At 35.4% G+C, this 24,407-nt stretch overlaps 3 protein-coding genes across 3 annotated transcripts; 1 reads left to right on the forward strand and 2 right to left on the reverse strand.

Moving 5' to 3' along the window:
• Window positions 1-86: 86 nt before the first annotated feature.
• Window positions 87-2,804, forward strand: LOC128991115 (uncharacterized). The gene is made up of 4 exons (XM_054413859.1): window positions 87-199; window positions 854-1,015; window positions 1,429-1,608; window positions 2,427-2,804. Exons 2-4 carry the CDS (start codon window positions 856-858, stop codon window positions 2,630-2,632), a joined length of 546 nt encoding a protein of 181 aa, XP_054269834.1. The 5' UTR covers window positions 87-199; window positions 854-855; the 3' UTR covers window positions 2,633-2,804.
• A 1,951-nt stretch (window positions 2,805-4,755) lies between these two features.
• On the reverse strand, window positions 4,756-13,685 carry LOC128989972 (cytochrome b-c1 complex subunit 7-like). Its single transcript, XM_054412151.1, has 4 exons — window positions 13,552-13,685; window positions 8,374-8,421; window positions 6,415-6,581; window positions 4,756-4,902 (listed from the first exon to the last, which is right to left on the reverse strand). Exons 1-4 carry the CDS (start codon window positions 13,598-13,600, stop codon window positions 4,822-4,824), a joined length of 345 nt encoding a protein of 114 aa, XP_054268126.1. The 5' UTR covers window positions 13,601-13,685; the 3' UTR covers window positions 4,756-4,821.
• Window positions 13,686-15,491: 1,806 nt separating this feature from the next.
• Window positions 15,492-24,401, reverse strand: LOC128989071 (probable hydroxyacid-oxoacid transhydrogenase, mitochondrial). The gene is made up of 6 exons (XM_054410928.1): window positions 24,211-24,401; window positions 22,240-22,407; window positions 21,431-21,589; window positions 20,979-21,130; window positions 20,186-20,307; window positions 15,492-16,489 (listed from the first exon to the last, which is right to left on the reverse strand). Exons 1-6 carry the CDS (start codon window positions 24,399-24,401, stop codon window positions 16,406-16,408), a joined length of 876 nt encoding a protein of 291 aa, XP_054266903.1. The 3' UTR covers window positions 15,492-16,405.
• Window positions 24,402-24,407: the final 6 nt, after the last annotated feature.

Genomic DNA, 24,407 nt, shown 5'->3' on the forward strand with positions numbered 1-24,407 from the left:
AAGTCCAAAAAATTCACCCACATATAACGAAACGTTTGATTTGTTTGTAGATGTTAGTAGAGATGATGTTGGTAGTTAGAGTTTACATGAGTGGTCTTGTATGCAGAAGAATTGTTGACTGCTGTCTTGGAACTGCTGAACACACTCTGTGGGTTGGAACTCAATGACAAAGACTACAGTCGCTACTTTGCCACCACAGGTGAGAAAAGTTTGGTGACATTGATTGGTGATTTCTTTTACCTTAACAAAACTGTCTAGGAGTTAATACTGTAACACTAATACATGGTTTGGATTTAGCACATTTTAGCTCAGATTTTATTCCAGCTGTGGACACGAAAGGTCTTGTTCTCATCAGGTTTTCATAATATTTCAGTCACCATCATGGTTTAAACCAAACAACATCGAGGTTATGAAATGTGTGCGTTTCTTCAAAAATAAAACGTCAGTGTTTGCAACGCAAATAGTTTTTTTGCTACGCAACGACACTGTTCAATCGATGATCAAAATTTTGGATGAACGGCGTAGCACCCTTATAACTGTGAATCATGGATGGCTAAGATCAGTGACCACTGTCACTACGGCATTGTTGCTTATAGTACGCTGTCCTAATTATCTTTATTTTACTACCAAAGAATTAATTGTAATCTGATGGGAGTAATCTCTCCAATATAAATTATTGTAACTGCAACTCTCGCAGCTGAACAGCACTGGCTCGAGCGGCAGATAGTGAACGGACAAGTCGCCACTTCACCCATACTATGGGTTTATGGGCTATTATAGTTTATAAAACTGTTTAATTTTTATTCATATCCTTTAGTAAACAAACTGATAATTGATATATTTGATATTTTAGATATGATTGACGGTATGATGGAGTGTTGGAATCAGCTGTTTCTTGGCTGCAAAGAAGGCTCCAGGTTTGAGTTCCCTAACAAACATCTGGAGAAGAGCGCTCTACAATGGGTGTCGGTACTGCTGTCATTTGCAGGCCACGAGAACGGCAGAGAACTCATTGGTAAGTTCATTCTCAACTATCATCGATTGAATTTGGATCATGGTGCAGCATAGGTGACCCCTTGTCACACTATTTTACTATTGATCTTGCAGTATTTGGCACATTGGATCTGAAACTACCATCCATTTTTGATGGAAACATCTCTTAGATTCTAAAAACCGCGATCAAAGTCATACGATTCACAACAATTAAAAATGTAAAAACAGCACAAAAAGTAGAATTGTTGCTTGATAAGTTGATGCTTGTAGGATTGCTTTCACAAATAAGTTGATTATTAAGCAAGTTTTTAGTCATGCAAAAGGAAACTGGAGTTTTTTGTAACAAATTTTGGATCAGCATTACATCAGAAAAAAGTTAGGTCAGGAAGGTAAATAAAGTTGGCATACATTTATTGCTTGTATCACATTGTTCAGGTCAGAAAGCCAAACAGATCACAGGAGCCGTCCTGAACTGGATACAAGAGCCTGACCATTCAGACGCTCTACTCATAGCTACCATCTCTCTACTAGAAGCTCTAGTCACCTTCTACTTCTGTCAGGAGGCCTTCTGTAAGACCATACATATAGTGAGGAAGACAACTGAGAGGAGCTCTGGTAAGTGGTGAATGTTGAGTTTGTATGTAGACCTATTTGTCATATTCAATGGCTAGACAGATATGGCAAAATTTCCGTGGGCCCAAGTTCTGCGAAACCAAAAGAATTAAGTCGATGTAGGCCTATGATCCCAGAAATGGTTGCTGTGACTAAGCGATGAGAAGATTTAAAGATAGTTTTGTAATCATTGGTTGCATTGTTCTTGATAGTAACTTCTTGGTAACCTTGCTTCTCATATTTTATTAGGTGTTTTGAATTGTGTAGGCCTACTAGCATATTGCTTAAATATTGCCCAATGTATGGGGGTGTTTCGATCGGCTACTTGCCGATTGCTCGATTTTCCCTGGCAATCCACCAAATTGCCGGCAATTCGGAGATGGCTGGGCGACAAGATTTCCAAGTGTGTGGGACCGGGCAAAAATCTCAATCGATATTCTCCTCGCACATGCGTACTGATGTCTTGACTGGTGTATTATTATCATCTTTATAATTTTATTTAGTGCATTAAAAACAGCTTTTAATTAATTCTAAATATTTAATGTTATATTGCTGTTATTGTTCTGTAAATAATTCAAGCTCCATTATCACACTGATCAATAAACTCTGATTTGTGATTGCCACATGATATCGCCTGACTGATTGCTGGAGTAAAAAATATGTTTCGACCGGCAATATGATTGCCAGCAATCTAATCGCTCATTGGCGGGCTACCAAATCACCTAATGTATAATGCTTAACTAACCAATACATAAATATATGTTTGTAATTTAATCAGTGTCAATTGACTGACCTTTATAATTTTTTTTTTTTTTTTTTAGATGATCTAGATAAAGAAGACATGACAGTCTTGAGCCTCAGAGAAAGTTTTGGTAACTTCTGTATGGAAGTGTTGAAGTGTTTGGACAGGAAATTTTTGGACTCAATTCTCATTAAATGTTGCAATGACAAATCCATCAAATTCTTCTGGAAGGTCGTAGAAGAAAGAGAACCTGACCTTGTCTTACCCAGTGACAAGTCTCGATAAATAGTTTAAGGTTTTTTATTTTTAACTATTAGGTTGGGTAATACTTGTGTAAAAATGTATTTTTACCCTAACTTTTTCTTGATATTAAAATAGTAAACTAATTGGTTGCAACATTTAAAAACTGCCTTTGAAAACAGCTAACTTTCAATACATGTGTTGCATGAGAGAGAGAAACAGAGAAAGTAAAAAAGAATCAAGCTGGAGCCAATGACATAGGATGTATATTTTTCTTACATCCAAAATTGATCTAAAATTGATCGGTGCCATTGCCCCTCTGAAAAAAAATTTAAACTGACCATGATCTGTAAGGTTTTAAAAAATTCTAGCGTTAAAAGGTATTTTTTAACGGTCACAAAGATGATTCTTTCTTTTAGACATTTATCAATTGTGTTAAGTGTTTCACATTTACATTACTTGTCTGTGGAAAAGGTCTTTATCCTTCAGCCCTCAGAGGAAAATTCTTCTGGGCGCCCGTGATCTTTACAATATTTCATCACTGTAAATACCCGATAATCATATTTAAATTAAATTTTTAAAATGTGACTATTTCAATTGGTTTGGCGGGGTAATGCCTTTTAAATTTAAGTGACAGTTGCAGCAGATTATTTATAATGGCAAACCTATATTAAAACCAGTGTTGGAAATAAAAATTGAAAACGTACAAGATTCATGTTTTGTGAATAAGTTGGCCTAACAACTAGCACGGCATAGCTTGGCTAATTTGCCTTAACCCACTGGCATACTGATATCGTACTACCTCATTATTGTTATTGTTTGGCCTTTTTAGTGACTTACAAAAACAGAAACATCCTTATTCATTATTATTTTTGGGTTGAATTATTATCTTTGTCCTCAAAAAGACTGGAAGATAATTCATAACTATTTATATACCACTCTAATTCACTCAATTGTAAACCAGGCGGTCGCAACAAAAAATAAAAACTCTTAAGGTTATGATTCACACACATCAGCTCCCGGCACACCATAGTCAACAAAATTATTCCTTCATAGATTTCTATTGCATCATGTACACTTATCCGGCACAGTTCCCTCAGTTGCTCTGCCGGCGCCCGCAAGTCAATTTCAGAATTCTTCTCTCCGATATTTTTGGATTGTTAGGACTCCTGATGGACGTGTTTGAGATTAGAAAATATATATTTTTTGTTATTTAAATTATTGTGTTTATATTTTAATTTTAAATACTGTTTGTAACAAATAACAATCAACAAGATGAACAATGAAAATAAATTCTTGACTGTAAAATCACTGAAAAATATGTGATGGAGGACTGACTGAAACCAACTGATGGACAGTTGACTGAGGAATTGTGGATGCAACTGAGACTGATCTGTAACTAGACTGTAACAGGACTGTGACTGAACTGATGTGTGTGAATCAACCTTTAAATAAAATAAATCACAGGTTTCCACTGTGTTTTAAGATGTAAAAGTTTGCTGTATATTGTTAAATATTTGTTGAAAGTCACATAACTTTCTGTTATGACATTCACTTATGAATGAAGCGTGATTTATATGAAGACTGATTTTAATTTATGGTTTGGTTCGAGTTGTGTCCAATCTGAAATTTTACAGGTAATTTTTGCAATCTTAATTTGACCTGAGAATTATGTAAGATTTGGCTCTATAGATGGCCAAATCCCTCTAATCTTAGCCTACAAATTCATCATTCTTCCTACCTTATCCGTCTGAATGTGTGTAAAACATTACAGTTTATTTTTAACACTGCAAGAATAAGTAACAGCCAGATATACACGGGTTACTCTATATTGCCAACTACTAAAAATTTAGTGCGTTTGTTATTCCTCTTTATCTTGATTTTCCAGGCTTAAAAGTTCAGTTTGATAGTAATGTATCAAAATTGTTGTCTTAAAATAAGTTTAGAGACTAAGCGTTTTGTATTTTCTTGGTTGTAAATAAAGCTATATCATTAGTTATTCCTTAGAGTTAATTTCTTACCCTTGAATATATATATGTTATTTCCTCCCCTGTTCCTAGGTGGCTTCGATATCCAACAGCTTAATCTATATAGGTACTGTACTTAATTTTCTCTGTACAGTGATTTCCCAAATGAATGATTTACCGAGATAAATATCACACCAAAGGTTACCACATCAACTATTTATTAACAATATACAATTTGAGATAGACAATGTAATCTAATTTATTCACTTAGTACTTCTTATTCCACTCTTCCTTCTCCTTTCTTTCACGGATGACTTCTTCAATGTATGGTTCCAGGTAGTGGTCATCCTGAAAAACAATGTCTGTATGTAAAATACGCTAAGTAATGTAACTTAAGATTACATACTTTGCACCTTTTTTACAAAATCAAGATTGAGTAGCAAAATTTAATCGTAAATGATCCAATACACTTAATTAGTAAATTGTTCTTTATAGATGGATATCTTCTGTAAGCGATTTTTAGGCTAGCAAATCTACTGAATGCTTGTTTTCTTAGGATATAATGTATCCTAAGAAATGGCTATGTCATTCTAGACATATACAATGACAAAATAGTATATTTCGTACCTAGAGCCAAAAATGAGGTTTTGCCGGCTCGAGATAGTTTATTCGAGACGAAGTCGAGAACTTAAAACGATCGAGAGCTGCAAAACCATTTCGGTCCGTGGTACGAACGCTATTTTTCACCACACTATACCCTCCACTATTCACCACAATAATAATGCACACTGATAGTCAACACAACTACAACTTTAAAGTTATGTGAATAAATAATTTGAGATATCAGGAAAAATAATAATAAATGGTTGCTAGGCAGCGGTGACAATAAAACAATTATATTGCACTATGGATACTGATTGTGTATTTAATATGCATTAATGTTTTAAGAAAGTAAGTGGGCAGCTGATTTTGCGGCCCTAGGGCTGTAAAAACCTGCTCGGTCCCCAAATGACGATGACAGCTGGCATGGCCAGCAAAACGTAACTTTCAGCCACCAATCAACGTATGTAAACCAGCTAAAAACATCATAGTGTGGTGAAAAAACAATTTTAACACATTTACTGCGGTTTCGCAATGGCCAGGTGCGGGAACAACACATGTGTTGTGTGGATAAGTGTGTTTAAATGTAGTTTCATCCAGTAGGAGAGGCAGAGTATAGCATGTAGGCCCTACTGTGTTCCAGTCGTGGACCGTCCATAGTTTTACAATAAACAAACCGATAGCAGCACTGAACCAAATGCTAATAGGCCCTCAGTATTGCAGAATGCAAGGAAAAAGCAGGGGTGATGTACCAGAATTCACCTACAAAAAATTACGCAAAAAAGCTGACACTGCACAAGTTTGAGGTTAGGTTCCTTCCACAATGCTACATTACACTGAACATTCATTCGGCTAGGGCAGTGCTAGCCGGCTAATCACACATTATATTTAGACGACAAGGGCATGGGATTCTGGCATGCCACACCCTCAGCAGCATCCAATGTACTAAGGTTTTTTATAACTTACAAACAACATGTAAGGAAAAATGTTAAAACCCCACCAATGTTCCAATTGGTTAGGCAATGTCACAGTACTGTATCTTATGACGCCAATAACCTCGATGGTTAGGCAAAGTCACAGTACTATATATTACGACGTCAATAACCTGTATGGCTAGGCAATGTCACTCATTGTATATTCCGACGTAAAGGCAATGATCAGTATGCCTTATAATCGGCCTATTTCTGTCATGAATCGAATCGCGATTTGATGCATCAAATCATTTACGATGCTTAGCACATCCCTAGGGACTATGCTTACCTCTTCATACTTAGTCCACTGTTCACGGGGAAGGATCATTTTGTTGGTGGACAGCTGGAAAGCCCGGATCAAGCGGAAGTTGCGTTCGTCAACCAGTTTCTTGGGCAGCCTCCTCAAAGCTTCTTCCACGTCCGGGGTCTCCCTCAGCACATCATTGTGCTTCAAACCTGTCACATATAGGGTAAATTGAGAGAAAAGTGTCCTTATATTGACTAAAATTATGTTGAAGAGGAAAAAAGTAATTAATAGCTTATTTTAAATGACTGTTTCATGAGGATCAACAGTTCAATAACAAATTTAGTTATATGAACATTAGGGCCTAGGCTATAAAATAAGCCTACAGCTTAGTTTACCGCACTATTACATTTTTATTTATAAATTAACTTAATCTTTTTGCCTCAAGAAAGCAATAGGTCGACAATTTAAAGTAATAAAAATTAAAAGACAAATATTGGTGCTGGTAATTGATATGAAATTATGTCATTGGGGACCATGGAATATTTGTTGAATGTAATTTTATTTTTATATAATATGTTTGCTGTTACTTGTTCTGTATTTAATTTAATTTATGTTGGTAACAGCTGATCATGTGTAAATAGTTAGGATTGTTTTTATTGTAATGAGAATTGTTGAATAAGATATGTTTGAGTAAAAATGTTGTGTGTGTACTTCAGTAAAATAATAGCTATTTACATTACAAGTGTAGTAAGAGCGTTTTTACATCACGCAGGCGAATGTTGTGCAACGAGCGAAGGCAAGTTGCATAATTCACCGAAGTGATGTAAACACGCTCTTGCGTAACGTGTAACGTACAAGATTTTACCTGACCCGACAATATTCAGGAGGTTACGAGCAATATGCTTCATTATCAATTTCACTCATCTTCTAACAGTAACGTTCATTTACAAACAAAAGCTAGGTTAGGAAAATTCTTCAAAGCATAACAATAAAATTCAAACACACAGCTGATTTCTAGCGTTGAACGTCGTTGGCTCCATAGAGGTATATTTTTTAAGTTATCCACTCAATGTTATTTAAATGGGTTTCATTACATCACCGAGTGAGTTTTTTTCAACTTTACATCACTCGAGAAGTAAGGAAGTTGTATACATCACGCTTGGGATAGGGAAGTTTAACATGGCGGGTTGGGTAAAAGATAATTATTGTAACAGTAAAAACTTAGGTGTTAGTAATTTACTGCCACTTAAGTCAACAATATTTATAGAATGTTAGTGTCCATACCTTGCAATTTAACTGGTTACATAACTATACAAAGACTGGCTCTGGGCGAAGGCTGCGCTTCCTCTGAGCTAAGCTCCATGGTGAGAAATGCCTATCCAGGGATCATATCAATCTGTGCGTTCTACTCAATAATTCAGGCTAGGTCTAGAAGGTTGTGCAATCATCATATAAAATCCATTGATGATTGGTGTGATTCAAACCAGGGACCAAAGTCCCATGCTCAACTACTAAAACAGCTCGCTTTCCGTACATAATATATGAAAGTGGCAACACTGCCTACACTATGGCTTCAGTGACAATCCTTAAATATTAGGAAGTTAACTAGGCGAAATAACCTAAGTAGTCACATTGACAAGTTGGTGATGAGAAGAGAGCCAAGACATGATGAATGAAATGATAAGCTCAGGTGTTTGATCTTGAACCACTAAAGTCAATTCTCGCTTATCCAGCCTTGACAGTATTAAGTCCCAAAAATGAAGTGTTTTTAAGGCCCTCCCTTCAGTAAATCCGGAATCCCCTGAAGAGGGATTGAGTTTAAAACACTCTTTTACAACCAGAATCTCCTTTGCAGGCCTTGCTATACCTAGACTTAACTATTTGGAGTACCGTAGGACATTAGGACAGATATATAAAAAAAATCATAAACTATTGAAGATAAATCAAGGCCTATTTATCAAAAATTAAGTTATAGTATTTAGCAATATGTACTATACTTACCTAGCTGGCAAAAACCAGATGTGTTGTATGCCCATTGCTTGATGGTGCCTGAAAAAGATATAACTTATTTAATCCATGTTAAATTTTGATACCTTAACACCTTACCTAGTACTGTAAAAGACCACTAATACAGAGGAGTTGTGGCAACTGGTGAGCAAAGTGTGAACAATACAATATTGATTATTAAATACCCCCGCCGCAGCAAACCTGCAGACTAAGCGAATTTCCATTTGACTGATTTGATTTTTACACTGAAATGTCTACTTAAAAATATAACATTTATTCCCGATTTAAATAGAATTAGTTTAACAAGTACTTAGGTTTGCTGCATCAGGGAGGGTAAAACTTTTTTTTTTGTAAAATGTTAATAGTTAGTAAGAAATAAAAACATTTTCCAAATTTGATCAAAATATGTTCATAAACAAGCAAACTACAACAGTTTACTTATTCTCCATAAGAATAGCATGGGAATTTTAAATTTACAATTTTTTGGAATTTTCTCCGTAACCATTAGGCGCATAATAACGCTTCAATATACTAAATTATTTGTTTTTTTAAGCTCTACAAAATGGTTTGGAAAGAAATTGCTAAATTTGATGTTTTTTGGATCAAAAATGGGAAAAACCTATTTTTACCCCATAAAACCCCCCGTAAACCCCCGTTCCCATGGTCCGATCATGCTGGATCGCGAACTCGTTTGAATAAACGTAGGTTTACACGTTTGTACCAAATTTCATCAAAATCGGATCATTTTTGCTCGAGTTATCGTGCTAACGGACACATATATATAAATATATATATATATGAATTTGAATGGATGGTGTTTTTGGCCTCTAGGGACCTCAAAACGAAAAAAAAATCGGTCCCGCGTCCAGGTCTTACCATGAGTACTACGGTAATAGCTTATTCCCTATATGGGAAATTCGCTAAAAAAGTAATTAATTTTTTAAACCTCCACTAAGCTTGTTTGGTTTGTATAGGCCTCTTGATAACCATCCTTTAAAACGCCAACGTACATAATAAGCCTAAGATTTCAAGCGGAATTGTCTAGACTTAGAATGGTGTCTTCCCAGTGATGTCATAATTATTCGTGCAAAATTTGAACGCTATTAGTGCAACGGTTCTTGAGTTTTTACCCTAACATACAGACAGACAGAAACACAGATAAGCGGACTACTAACTAATCTCCAACTCCGCTATAAACGATACATTTTATTTGTTAGGTAGATAAGGCTGGCTGTTTAATTAGCCAGAACCATTTAGCCTATTAAGAGTCTTTGGAGGCTAGCACCATCTTGGATAATTTCAAACAGCTACTGAAGTGTTAGCCTCTTTATGGTCTAAAAATATTTTTTCAAACACCAAGAGTGATTATAATATTTAAATATAGTATTTTGTGAGATTAAAAATGTTCTTTGTAGTTTTGAATTGTTCTCCTAGGGAGTCCATGGAAGCTAACAATCATCTTGGATTGACCGAGCTGCAGTTCCGTATAGGGCCTACGATATACTATCAGATGAATAACGATATACGGTAGGCCTATATCAAAACTTGTTCGGTCCAATATATCAATTAAAATTTTTTTATAAGACTATAAACATTGATTTCAAAATTGTTTTGTTTATGTTGTTATGAATCTATCTATCTATAGGCAAGCATGTTTCTTTAAAAACCTTTTTCCTCAGCTCGTGTGCATCGCAAGGAAAATCTACGCATAATGTTAGAATGATATTTACCTGTAGATGTGCAGAAACCCTTTATAAACTAAAATAGGCTCGAAAATAAGCACAAAAACAAATTTTAAATTTTAAAAAATGAACGTGGGTTTTATGGGTTGCCATGTTGGTGACGAAATAACAACAAAATATAAACAGAAAATCAAAACAAATGGAAGGAACTACAATCACATGTTTTATTTACAGCGTGGGGTGAAAATAGAGAAGCATGTTGTACATTGGATATTTTTGGTCGAGCTTCGACCGACCACTGGACCAGGGCCGATTTACCAAATAGGCACGGTAGGTACGTGCCTAGGGTGCGAGGCAATTGGCTTTTTTTGGGGGGCGCCAAAAATTTGAATAAAAAAATGGTGTTTGTATTAGCATGATCGCAGTAAACTTCTGATAATCCCTCGCGGCCGTGTAAACACCGTAACCAACTCCCACAATTGAGGGTGAGGCAAAATTGTGACAATTTTCCATGGTCTGTTAGACATACCTTCCAGGATCGCAGCAATATATGAACATATCCCACGGTCGTGAGGAGATCATCATCGTCTTCCGCAAATGAGGCAAAATTCTGATCTTTTCCCACGATCGGATATAGCCTACATTATCATCTTCTTGCCCTATCACGATAAAATTCTGATAACCCCTCGCGGCCGTGAAGACATCATTATATCGTCCCCCGTGGTCGTTTGAGCATAGTAATCGCCTCCCGTGATTGCAGCAAAACTGTAATCGTCTCCCCGGCCATGTATAGATCATCGTCTTGCACGAATGAGACAAAATGCTGATCTTTTCCTGTGGTCATGTGGACATTATCATTGTCTTGAGAGATCCCGGCATAATTCTGATCATCACTCGGGGCCGTGTAGAAATTATTATTGTATCTCCCTCGGTGTAGACATCGTAATCGTCTCCCAAGGTCGAGAAGACATCGTAATTCTTTCCCGCGATTGCGGCAAAATGTTAATCATATCCCGCAGTCGTGAGGCGATAATAATCGTCTTCCGTGATCGCGGCAATATTCTGATCATCCCTCGCGGCTCTGTAGATATCATCATCGTCTTCTGTGATCGCTGAAAATTCTGATAACCCCTAGCTGCTGTGTGAAGACATATTGTCGTCTCCCGCGGTCACGGATACGTCACTGTTGTCATTCGGGATGGCGGTAAATTGAAAATTCCAGGTGGATATACAAAATTCACGCATAATTCCCGGTTCAATAAACTCAAGAATAATTTCCAGATTTCCCGGTCGGTGGACACCCTGTGTATATATTGCAAACGGGCGCTACTATTAATTCGCATTTAAGTTAGCTTGTTTTGGAATCAAACATTTTTCTAAAAGAAAATCAACGCAATTTCCAAGAGTTGATAGGTAAGCATATAACTTAAATAGGCCTATCTAAAATTCAGTTTCTTCTGTTTTTAGTATTAAATATTTAAGTGGAAACAAGGGATTAAATGAATAAAGAGATTTATCAATGTTATTGTTGTTGTTTTTAGCGAATTTTCCTATAGAGACGTAGCTATTACAGTAGGTCTCATGGTAAGACCTAGGCCCAGGACCAATTTACTTTTTCATTTGGATGTCCCCAGAGGCCAAAACCACCATTCGTTCAAATTTTTATATACCGTATGTACCTATATATATATCTATAGATATACAGTATATATGTGTGTCCATCCGCACGATAACTTGAGTAATTTTTGTCCGATTTTGATAAAATTTTGTTTGAAGGTGTAAGGCGGGATAAACTTGAATGAGTTAGTGAACCAGCATGAACGGACCATGGGAACAGTGTTTTACGGGGGCTTTTATGGGGTAAAAAATGTTTTTTCTCATTTTTGACCCTCAAAACACAAAATTTCTCAATTTCTATCTAGACCTTGTTAAAGAGCTTAAAAAACGAATAATTTAGTATATCAAAGTGTTTTTGTACGGTTATTGGTAACGGAGAAACTTCAAAAAATTGTAAATTTAAAATTCCCATGTTATTCTTATGGAGAATATTGTAAAATTATGTTGTTATCTAGATATATTTTGATCAAACTTGGCGGATTTATTTATTTCATACTAAGCTAGCCTATTGGATACTTTAATAAAAAACCCACTTTATTAGTTTCACTGTAGCAGCTAACCTAGGTACTCGTTAAACATAAATGTTAATTTAATAGATTAAGTTAATTGAAAATCAATCCAGGCAAATGGAAATTCGCTAAGTCGGCAGGTTTGCTGCAGCGTTGGTATTATTTATATCATATAGTACAAAAAAAAATCATTAGGCCTACGATATTATTATCGAACAGGATTAAAATTGGTATTTTTCAGTGTAAGTTACGCATATCGTTATTCATCCGATAATATAAGTTACCGATATTGTAGCTGCTCTCTACGAAACTGCAGCCTTTGCCCGCCATAAGAGCAATGTTACTTTCGATAATTTCAAAAAGCCGCTGATGAACTTGAAACCATCTCATAATATTTTTTTCAAACACTAGAGTCATTTTAATATAAATATCTAGTAAACTGTTTTCTTTGTAGTTTTTTAATTGTTTTAACGAGTTAGAACGTCTAGATTCCAAGGAATCTTTAGAGCCCTTACATCTAACTTAGAACATGACACAAGAGACTTTGACTAAGGACAGATAGATCCATTTTTTTTTAAAGGCAGTGGATACACGTCCGGTAACCGGGCGTGGATTAGGCGTCCGGCAGTTATTGTCATAACCTGACCGAACTAAGTTAAGCCAAACTTGCTGATAATTAAAAATTGAATGAATCAAATGAGGTTAAATTCTGTTCACAAAATAAAATTATAAAATGCCTCAAATTCTAAGAAAAGATGTAAGTTAGGGCCTACAGTTAATAAGAAATTGCATTCTAAGCAAAATCTTTGACAAAAGTCACCGATGGGATTCGGTCTAGATAAGTTAACCTCTTGTACATCAGCCGAGTAGGCCTACTCTATCCACTAACTTACACCACGAACACCAATGGCTGTACTAAACTTATGTATCGTTGTAACTTAAAATGTTGTTCCAGGCCCCCACCCCACTGCTGGGACGCCTAATCCACGTTCTGTTACCGGACGTGTATCCTCTGTTTTAAAAAATGTCAGGAAAAAAAATCAAGGTCACCACCTTATATTTAAGTTTTCCACTCAAAAGGTTAATAGGCCTATAGTCCCCCCCCCACCCTAGTTTTCCCTAGTATCACAGTCTTACAATGTATTTACACAATACAAAATTAGCTAGGTAGCATAATATTTTGAACTGTTACAAATTGATTACTCTCACTTATTAAGTAGGGCTTAATTAGAGTAGACTACTGAAGTCCATCCTATGGTAAAACTAGGCCTGCAATGACCTTTGGCAGACGAAGGAGATTTAGAGAAACACTATTACCTTAAGCTATAGAATACCCTAATAAGACAAGCTATTAAACTGCGTACCATATAATCCAGGAGGGAGTTTCTTAACGACTTTAGAGGCTGAGCTCATCTTGAAAATTCTTAAATTTCACACCTAAAATTGAAAAGGTAGATTCAGATTGTGAGTAATGTTGCAAGTTGCAGCAGACCAGACCTGCGCAAGTGAAAACGAGAAAAAGAAGAATCTGCAAAGCAGACGATTGGAATATCAGTGTGACCACTACATCCTAGTAACAAACTACTAATAATACAATTGGTATAACAATTGTCATAGATTAAATATACTTTGTTAGTCTATGACGTTACCATATAAACCCGTATCACACACTTACCAACAAAAGTAGTCTTCTTATCCACGGCCGCCTTATCCCATTGTAAATTATGATGAAGTTAATTATTCGTGTCTAGTTTATGTCCGGTGACACTGATCAGTGATCGCTAGCATTGACTATACAATGTCGCTAGTCGCTAGCGTCAACAAAATTTTGTTGGGTACACTTCCATATCTGTTGGCACAAAAAACCGAATGAAATGATCGATCAATATATATATATGATGTATGATATATATATATATATATATATATATATACGATCAATATTCGAATAATTTTGGATAGTTAGGTAATGTTAACCTAGCCTAACTAACCAAACGATATATCGAATTAAACAATCGAATAATCAATATTACTCATTCGGTTGTTTGTGCCAACAGATATGGAAGTTTACCCATTTTGGGTCTATTATGTTAGGGTTAATTTCATTATTTGTGATTTACTGTTTGGTACTTGAGGAGTATGTTTTGTCTACGGTATGGATCATAAACATAAACAAATTAGGTAACTGAACTGAAGACTCCTATACTAATGGCAACATCTATACAGGGTGAGTTTTAAATGAGTTCCCCCCCCCTAATCTTTTCTACATTTCTTAAGATATAAACTCCGGACCACATCAGATCATCGTAGTACTTGTAAGTAATTCATTTTGACTGGGTATAAATTTTTTGCCGCCATCTTGGATACAACTTTTTTTTATGTAAAGGTAGGGTTGTGTTGTGACCCATTATTTCAAACTAGAATTTTACGCTGATTACATTGCCGCAATTAGTTTTTTAAATCTTGATCTGTTCTAAAGTTATGAGGACTTTTTATAACTTAATTTTTAGCCCATTTTAACATTGTGCATTTACAAACTAAGCCGTTTACTATCTTAGCGGCATCATAACGAAACGTTCTTTACTTTCTGGATAGCCTGAGTATTTTTCCAAAGCAAAAAGCTATGTTATTAATATTGTACACCAACACAAAATTTGTCAGTTTTTTAACTCCTCTGCCATTTGACGTCTCATTGGTAGGTTACAGTTCCAGCAACTATTTTTTTTTTTAAATCGACCACTGAGTAAGCTAATGGTTTGCACTTGCATGGGAATCAAACCACAGAAAACGTACTACTATACCCAGAATGCCAACCGCATGGTAAAAAGCATTAAGCGGTTTGATGCTTTTTACCATGCGGTTGGCATTCTGGGTTATAGTAGTACGTTTTCTGTGATCAAACCCACAAATGTAGGAAGACTTTAAAGCTACAATGATCAGTATAACACATTTAGTCAACTCATTCAGCTTGTCATTGTCAACCGGGCAGATATGAGTGCTGCTAAGGCTTGAATATATACTCAGTGCTCACAAGTGAGATTTAACTAATTATTTAAGTGCCAGTGAGTTAGATGAGATGGCTACTGCACCGGGAAGTGCTGTGACTAGCGACACTCATAGAAACACAAAAAAACACCTTTATAAAGAGTTGAGAGAGGCAATAATTAAAAAACTACTTTTCAATACAATTAACAATTTATTGATCCAAAACAAAACTTAAATATAAGATCTAGTATCAATGTTTAACAATTCTAATTCATTAAAAGTCATAACATTATTTAAAACTCTATAACTTTTATAATAAAAGTTCTTACATTATACAAGAGCTAGATCTAAAAATCATGATAAAAATAATAAAAATATATATGCATAGAATTTACAAAAATTGTTTATATAATCAGCAGCATGAAGCTGAATGTATAAAACTGCAATAATAAAATATGGACCACTATTTAACTAGGTACTTAAGTTACTATCATAGAAAAAAATAATAAAAGACTGTCAGCCGTGCTTTAGTTACCATGGTTACCATAGGTTCTGGCGCACACCGCTGGGAGTGCCGTGTAGTTACGTAGTGTGTACGCCGTAACTATGTGGCGCTCTCAGCGTTGTGCGCTAGAACCTATGGTAACCGCAGCACAGCTGACGGTCTATATTTAATTCTTTTTGTCTATGTTACTATGTTTCATCATCAATTATTTGGCTTGTTGAGACAGGGTCTTTGTACAATGATGTACTTTTTTAATAAAAATATCAACATTAAATCTTTAAACAAAATACAGAGAAATAATGTTCTCAGTGCAATCTCTCACTAGCCTTTGTTAAAAAGTATAGTGCTATGTTCATCCTAAACATTATAAACGTTTGATGAGACAGTGATGTTTTATACTATAGTAAAAGAATACATGGCACTTTGTTCAGTCTTATCTTGTAAACGGGTTTGAAGTTTTGTTGCCTGAGTAAGCAATGACACCTTAATGCAGCAATCTAAACCTCTCAAAATGTTGTAAATATATCCCTTCCCTGGTAAGTCAAAGACTCTTGATATTTGAGAAAGTGGAATAATTAAGATACCACTGTCTTTCCATACAAGTACCATTGACTTGAATTTTCCAAATTGTTCCAGAAGCTGTTATCACCTGCCCTGGACCAATATGTTGACTTATCAATTTGGTAATCACAATCCTTCAAGTTACGGAGTCTATAAAACTCAAGTTATCAGTAAACTTGGAATGAGCTTTCAAACAGCTTTGCCAGGTCTTCTTCACTTTGTTCTCGAGGTGCAAGTTTTGTGATACGATGCTAAAACAAAGTAGGTATTAGAAAGGTATACAAATTTACCTAAAAAAAGGTTATATGATGTATTAGATGTCACTATAATTATAGAATAGCATTATTATGTGGGTGTGTGTGTGTATGTGTTACTGCTATGTAGTTTGAGTAAATTGAATCATAATTGAGGTGTGCTCTAGCATCATAAAAACGTTCCATCTTAACACTTCATCTCCATGATTTATGGAAAATTGGAAATGTTTACATTTTGACACAGGTAATATAGCAATTCTTAACCAATTGTTCCATTTTCAACAGTACGTTGCTAAATTAATGTGTGCTATGGGAACTACTACACTACAGAAGAAAAGGTGTGGGAGACCAAAACTTAACGAATCTTCAGCTCCAACTGTATCAAAAAGAGGTCCCAAAAGGCAGGAGCCGTTGCCAGAGACACAATATAATGAGGTGGGGCAAGGGCCTCAACCAACTGACAAGAAGAACCGATGTGAATTTTGCCGAATAGGTCAAACTCGAATGATGTGGGTGTTGAACTCCCCATCGAACTCCCCAAACTCGAACTAAGTTGCTGGGTGTTCCAGCCTTTAGAAATAAGCTAAAAGAAATGTATAGAAAGGACCTCAAATTTTGTAAATAGATTATGTACTTTTTGTTATTAGCTTGATTTAGTATTAGTAATTAAATTGACAAGAGTTATCATGTGAAGCAGTATGTACTGAGGAACGCTTGCTAAATAAAGGCATTTTTATTTATTTATTTATTTATTTATGTGAAGCAGGTATGACATTCCGATGTGTCTTACAAATCAAAGTAACCATTTCTGTCAGTTTCGTGTTCCTCAAGAATGAGTGACTACAAAACATGTTGCAGCTCAGGTTTTTGATTGGTATTGACAGAAAACCAAGTTCATGTTTTTCTTGCTTTTTTTGCTGCCACTGGTATTGAAAAAATAAAATAATTAAGTTTTTTTCACAATAGGGTATGTCTATTTGTACTCATTCTAAATAAATTTGTTTTAATTAATGAAAAAGTGATTTTTTTTTCAATTTGATACAACTTTTAAGAAACTTGTACCCATTTGGATAATATGGGAGTGTCAAGGTAAAAGTAAAATGATTTTTTGTATGAAAATTAGCGAACAGTGGTACTTTAGGTTCCCATAGTATCCATATGGATACGTAATTCTCATTTTTTTTTATTCTATGGTGGAAATTTGTAAAAAAAACACATTTTTAACCTTAAAATAAAATTCACAAGAAAAAAGGGTTTTTTTAAATTTCATAATTCGGTAGGGGTCTGCGGTGCACCGAAAAAGTCGGTACGGTACGGTACAAGCTTAATTACCGTCATCGGTTCGGTACAGCATTTTACACGGTACAAATTCGGTTCGGTACAGCCTATTATAATAATAAATTACTTTCAGTCTACTATCGTAGTCAACGGCAGTTGGTTCCGAGCACATAAAAGTCTTATCAGATGTTTGTTTACGATCTTCATAATTTATTACTAGCGTGATGATGCAATAAAAACCCCATTAGCAGTCCCAAATCCATTAACATTTTATCACGACAATAATTGTTGTATTGAAGTACTTCCAAGAACTGTTGAGTTTTATCACTTTTATTTCTTTACGACTTTCCCCAATTCTGTTTTATCATAAAAATAATAGTTTTATGATGACTGTTAAATGTTATCTCTAACTTAATCAGTATTTTCGTAAATATTGAATTTGCCGCTGGCCATTGCCTACTGCCATAAAACTGTTTATGGCTACATATTAAACTTGTAACAAATCTACAATCTTATTTTATAAATTAAATATTTGTTATGGATATTTTATCTTTCTATTGACGACCATGGATATATACAAACTTTTGTCGTAATTTTAATTTCAACATCAAAATACAATATTGCACAATCGTGATATTTTAGGCCATTGACCTTTATTATGCATCCGGTATTGCAGTTTCAGAAGAGAAGCACGTTGATAAATTATAAATTGATATTCCCAGTAGTTAAAAAGAATTATTTTATAAACCTATAAAACAAAATCATAAAATCTTACATAAAGATAACAATAACGGAAATTGTAAAAAGGGTATAAAGATAACAACGTCATTCTTTCTCTTTGTTCTTCTATTTCTTGGGTTTCCCTTCATCACGCATTCAACAAGTTGCCATGGTTACTAATCACCCATGTCGTTATCAGCTTTTGTGACATAGCGCACAGCAGGGGGTAAAACTTGACGAAAATCGGTAAATTTTTACCTATTATTTAATTACCAATGAATGTACGGTACTTTAATAATCGGTCCAAATGGCAGATTTTTGTCAAATTTTACACCAAATTTATTGAAATTTCAAGGTGAATATTAATAAAACAATTATTACCAAATATTTGTATTCATTTAAAAGATTGATTTGTGGTATTGGGTTCCCCGCTGAGTGCAGCCGAGCGGCACTAATGAGGGTCGGACCTTCTTGGGGGTGAACAATAGACGGCTTATCAGACCCTCCCCTCCCCCGTGGTCTGGAGAAAGCATGTGTAAACAAACTATTGCACAAGCGTGCGTGACTTGACATTGAGCTGCTTCAACTATAATTTTGTCAAATGAACTGTGGTGTTTCAAAATCAAAAACAATAATTTGGGACCATACTGCTTAACAATAATGGACTGCAATTATTGTTGAACATACAATCCATTTTTAAAAAACTAAGATTATACGATTCAAATACAATTATAAAAATTATCTTGGTATTTTACTTGGGGTAATGAAGTTATGTAGGCTAGTGTAATTCTCGGTTCATCAAGGTTCTACTGAATTATGTTTGGCAGTGAATAAGTGTAGAATGCAATTTATAAATTCAGGGATACACACCTTTTACACAGTTATAAAGTCTAATTGCCCAACATCAAATCTTACTCTGTGATAATCCAAATTTTAGTTTCAGAAAAAAACTTTGCAAGAATTGTATCCATCTTATAACTTAACTAGTTTTGAAGCTGATAAAAAAAATGGTCTTTGCCATTACTTCATCATAACCTCCAGTTTTTCATTGTCATCTGCTGTGAACAGCTGGCAAAACTACACTGTCTTCTACTGAATGCTTTTATATGTTTTTAAAATAAAATAAAAAACAACTAGACATTGTGTTGGTTGGAAATAATTTATCAGTTTTGTGAAATTATCTTGTCAATAAATGTTTCAAACATGTTTATTCATAAAAACTCTCGTCCTATTTTTAAACTACTTTATCATGGCTATTCAAAGTATCTCAGAGTAAAATAGGTAAAGCCTTTATCTCAACTGTGATTTTTCTTGACACAATCCTCGTAGTAGTAAAAGGTTTTGTTTTAATAATATGTGGTACAGTAATTGTTGTTAGAAAACCATGAATGTAGGATACTATCCATTTTCATAGTAATGTCTATGTATTAAAGTTAAAAATAATGGTTTGGATACAGTTCTGAGAAGAAAACCGCAAAAATACGGGTAGCCGCGTACCGTACCGATTTTGTACCGAGAACCCAGGTACAAAATATTGTACCGTACCGTACCGAACCGACCTTCAATTTTCTGTACCGCAGACCCCTATAATTCGGGGAAGTAAAGGGTTAACAAACAACAAAAACTGCACAGCAAAAAATCTTTGAATGACAGTTTTACCAGTAATTATTGGAGATAGCAAAGAAACGTTCTTACCTGAGGAAGTGTGCCCTGAACCAAACCGGGAATATCATCTTTCTTGTAGCCAAGCTCTCCCAGTCCATTCTCTACCTTCATTGTCTGCATGTAGCCTCTCACAGTGTCTGCTAGAATGGCTCCTGTTAAACGTTTATAGATCAGTGCACAAGAATAACGTGGTAAGCATTGTTAAAATTTAAATTTGGATTAAAGTTAATCAATATGGACCAGCTGTAGCCATTTTTTTTTTTTTTTTTTTTTTAGCTGGCAACTTTTTTTGGGAAACAATTAGAGGGTGAGGCCCTGGGGCCCTTTAAAGTTTCGTATTTCTCCATAAGACTAAAAAAATGATAAGATATTTACAAGAAATGTTGATTATATCGATCTGTTATGTACATCTTAAGTATTCCATGATTAAAGTCATCAAAATTATTACTGTTATTCGTTTTAAACTAAAGCCTGTAATACTTAGCAATTGCTCGATTTCGAGCAACAGGGACACTAGTTAATCAGTACTCCACATCAGCACACTCAGCCGATGGCTCAAATTAACTGTGATAATTTCCATTCTAAAACAAGCTACGATTATAACATGAAACTGGAATGTTTAGTTTCATTTTACCAAAGGTGAAGGTACATCTGTAAGTCTGAACCATACAAAAAAATTCAACATTAAAAATTGTAGAGCCATTGCCATTTTTGTAGTAATGACAAATTCCAGACAAAATAAATTCACCCTACCATTGGTGAATCATTAGAAAGTGTTATATACAAAAATATGAGACAATTTTATTATATTATGCTGGATTACCTGCGTCACTCTTCTTGGCGTTTGACACGTCGACGCCGAGTAGTTCAGCAGCCTCTAGATGGCGTTCAGGACAAGCAGAGCTGGTGAACTGGAACACGGCTGGAGCAGACATGACCACTGACAGACCGTGCGGGATGATGGGGTGATCATTGCTGCAACCATCACAGAATTGTTACATACACATAGATCTCCACACATCGTTCCCTGCTGTAACCATCTTTCAGGTTTTTAGTTATAGTAATGGGCGTTCTGATTTACTTTGGTGAGTCAATTCGTATGAATTACTAGGGAAAGAATTAAACTTTTTACTGAACAGGTTAGATATCCTTACATGCCTAATTTGCATATAGCCATTACATCACAAAAGATGTAGGAATAGGCCTACATCATTTAAAAAATGAACAGTTACAAGACATCAATACTGAACTATTGATCAAACACTACTGAGTTACCTGTAGTCCTTGGGTTGGAAGGTTTTACAGTTTCCAGATATGGGGTAAGAGAGGCCGTGACACAGGTGAACCCCCGCGTTGCCAAAGCCCACCCCTGCCATGGTGGAGGCCATGTGCATGTTGGAACGTGCCTCTAGGTCATCTGGCTGGTACACAGCTCTATAACAACCACAAACATTTGAGAACAAAGCTGAAACCTATTAACTATACTCATAGGCCAACCACTGTTCTTTATTTTGTTTTTTTCCATCAAATTGTCTTTAAAATATTTTAATACACTTTCAAACATGATCGGATTGTATAATAAGGAGGTCTTGGGATTAGCAGCACATAAATATTGGAATTATTTTACTTTGCCTGATGGCGTTTTTGTTATAACAAAATTTCATACACTCATGACACAGAAAACAGTTTTTTTTATGTGTTTGATATAACAGTGTGTTGATCCGTTTGGATTCGTGCAAATTATGCTGTACTTATTGCCTTCTATCAAAATACCTCAATGTGTTTTATTTAATGGGCATCAGACCTAAGGCAAAAAACTTGGTGCTGTGATATCCGATAAAAAGCACATGGTCTAAATTAATTTAAGCTCAATGCAAGAGCACCCTTTTTGATAATAAGAACTCTCAAGCATCTTCAATTGAGCTGTTAAGGTGCCACCGGTAAAACTGCCACAAACATTATCACATCAAATAGTAAAATGTTATTTTTATGAGCTAAAGTTGGCAATAACTTGTGACATAACATTTTTCAATGTCAATTTCAAACATCACATTTAAGAATTGACAATTTTGGCAAAACTTTACCTCTTGAAATACTTGCGGATGACTTGTAGGGCGAAACGGGCCCATACATCGGAGATGGGGTTCTGCCCTTGGTAGGCAGGGCGCAGTATGGGGTTCTCAGGCCTCGGGCCCCGCTCTGTGTAAGGGATGGCGGTGAAAGACTCCAACGCATGACAGAACACGTCAAACCTGACAAGTGAAATTCATTAAAAATCAAATTTATGCAATTCTTCCATATCTCTTGGACATCATTGTCACAAAAGGTTCTTGTTTTAAAAAGAAATCAGTAACTGACATCAATAAGCTCTGTTGTTGGCTTGATTCAAATATTCCCATTATCATTATAAACAAGTTGCAACTTTAACATGGAAATATGGGGTGTCTAGTTCTATCAATCATCAAAGACAGAACAAATTATACCGGTGACATACACCGGGTGAGTCTTACGACAACTTTATAACTTTAAATTAAAACAAAAAGAGATATCACAACCAAATTTGGCTCATCATTGCTGCTGGTAATAGTAAGCTATTTTTTGTGTACATGGTGATCTGACACCACCTATGGGCGAGTTTAATGAGTACTTAGGTTTGCTGCAACAGGAGGGGTAAAAAAGTGTTATTATTTTGTAAAAGTAAAATGTTAATAGTTTAGTATAAAATAAATAAATTTGCCAAGTTTGATCAAAATATATCCATAAACAAGCAAATTACAATATTTAACAATAATGATAACATAGGAATTTTAAATTTACAATCTTTCAAATTTTCTCCGTTACCAAAAACCGTACAAGTTTCAAAACTTTGATAAACTAAATTATTTCTTTTTTAAGCTCTTTAAAAAGGTCAAGAGAGAAATTGAGAAATTTTGTGTTTTGAGGGTCATAAATAAGAAAAACCATTTTTTACCCCATTAAAAACCCCGTTCCCATGGTCCGATCATGCTGCGTTTATCCCGCCTTACACCTTTAAACCAAATTTCATCAAAATCGGACAAACGTTACTCAAGTTATCGCCAATGTTGAGAAGTAGCGCGCTACAAGTAGCGACACTACAAGTAGCGACGCTAAAGTAGCGTGCTACTTTTTTATAGCGTAAAGCTACGCTACTTTTAAGATTTTGTAGCTTTGGCTGTAGCTAGGTACATTTTTTAAGTAGTTGTAGCGGAATTTTAGCTACTTTTCTCGCTACATTAACATTGATTGAGATTGTGATTTTTATAAAAACCTTACGTGAAACAACCTCTTTCAAACTGAAATTTTCAAGAAAATTAGGCCTAACTACTTTCTTGGCTTCAATATCTCAATGGTCGCAGCCGTTTCATTACCTATAACAACGTTGTGTGGACATGGAGGCCATTATCTGAGTGTTATCTTTGACTAATAGTCAATGGTGTTATCCACATTTTTGGCTCTCATTTTCTTCATCTGCTACTCTATGATAACTGTCAGATAAAATAGAATCGCTAGATGCAGACGACGTTTAAACGTTACCGGTGACAAGAGAAGCTATTGAATTCTTGCAAGTGATTGGCAGGGAAATTATTAATCAATTTAGTTTCTTTATTTTGTCGATAGTTTCAACTTGGGTTTTAAAGGAAACCAACACTAAAAAGGAGAAAGCTGGTCTAAAAACCTTTGCTAAACTACTTTTTTTAAATTTAGCAGTAGTTGTAGCTAGCTACATTTAAAAGTAGCTTCCCCAACACTGGTTATCGCGTTCACGGACCTATATATATATACATAACGAATGGTGTTTTTGGCCTCTGGGGACATAAAAATGAAAAATTAAATCGGTCCCAGGCCTAGGTCATAACTTGCCACCTACGGTAATAGCACTTCCCTATAGGGAAATTCGCTAAAAGTAGGGTAGCTTACTATTACCCGTAATGATGTGCCAAATTTTGGTTGTGATATCCATTTTCCTTTTAAATTTATAAAAGTTGTCGTAAGATTTAATTGTCACCCTGTATATTTCCTTGTTTACAACTCACCCACTGTACACGCAGACTTTCTCCGGCAGAGAGAGAGTGTGAAGAGGATCCACTAACCCCAACGTCGGCCGCAGAGCTCTGTTTGCAATACCTGTCTTAGCTTTGAGAGGCTCGTAGTCAAAAATACTCACACCTGTAGTCTCACTGCCCGTGCCTGACGTTGTTGGAACTGGGGAACAATAATCTCTCATTTAACT

Source organism: Macrosteles quadrilineatus, unplaced genomic scaffold (genome assembly GCF_028750875.1).
Source record: "Macrosteles quadrilineatus isolate MER2022 unplaced genomic scaffold, UCM_ALF_1.0 Scaffold_3__2_contigs__length_128488019, whole genome shotgun sequence".
Taxonomy (NCBI): domain Eukaryota; kingdom Metazoa; phylum Arthropoda; class Insecta; order Hemiptera; family Cicadellidae; genus Macrosteles; species Macrosteles quadrilineatus.

What these genes read in the sequence shown, in the direction of transcription:
- LOC128991115 (XM_054413859.1), top strand. Translation starts at nt 856, where the DNA reads ATGATTGACGGTATGATGGAGTGTTGGAATCAGCTGTTTCTTGGCTGC. An exon ending in GAACGGCAGAGAACTCATTG is followed by an intron (nt 1,016 to 1,428) that starts GTAAGTTCATTC and finishes CACATTGTTCAG; the next exon opens with GTCAGAAAGCCAAACAGATC. An exon ending in GACAACTGAGAGGAGCTCTG is followed by an intron (nt 1,609 to 2,426) that starts GTAAGTGGTGAA and finishes TTTTTTTTTTAG; the next exon opens with ATGATCTAGATAAAGAAGAC.
- LOC128989972 (XM_054412151.1), bottom strand. Translation starts at nt 13,600, where the DNA reads ATGAGCTCAGCCTCTAAAGTCGTTAAGAAACTCCCTCCTGGATTATAT. An exon ending in ATCTGGTTTTTGCCAGCTAG is followed by an intron (nt 6,582 to 8,373) that starts GTAAGTATAGTA and finishes TATATGTGACAG; the next exon opens with GTTTGAAGCACAATGATGTG. An exon ending in AGTGGACTAAGTATGAAGAG is followed by an intron (nt 4,903 to 6,414) that starts GTAAGCATAGTC and finishes ATTGTTTTTCAG; the next exon opens with GATGACCACTACCTGGAACC.
- LOC128989071 (XM_054410928.1), bottom strand. Translation starts at nt 24,401, where the DNA reads ATGAGAGATTATTGTTCCCCAGTTCCAACAACGTCAGGCACGGGCAGT. An exon ending in AAAGTCTGCGTGTACAGTGG is followed by an intron (nt 22,408 to 24,210) that starts GTGAGTTGTAAA and finishes TTCACTTGTCAG; the next exon opens with GTTTGACGTGTTCTGTCATG. An exon ending in TTCAGGGCACACTTCCTCAG is followed by an intron (nt 16,490 to 20,185) that starts GTAAGAACGTTT and finishes ACTTTGTTTTAG; the next exon opens with CATCGTATCACAAAACTTGC.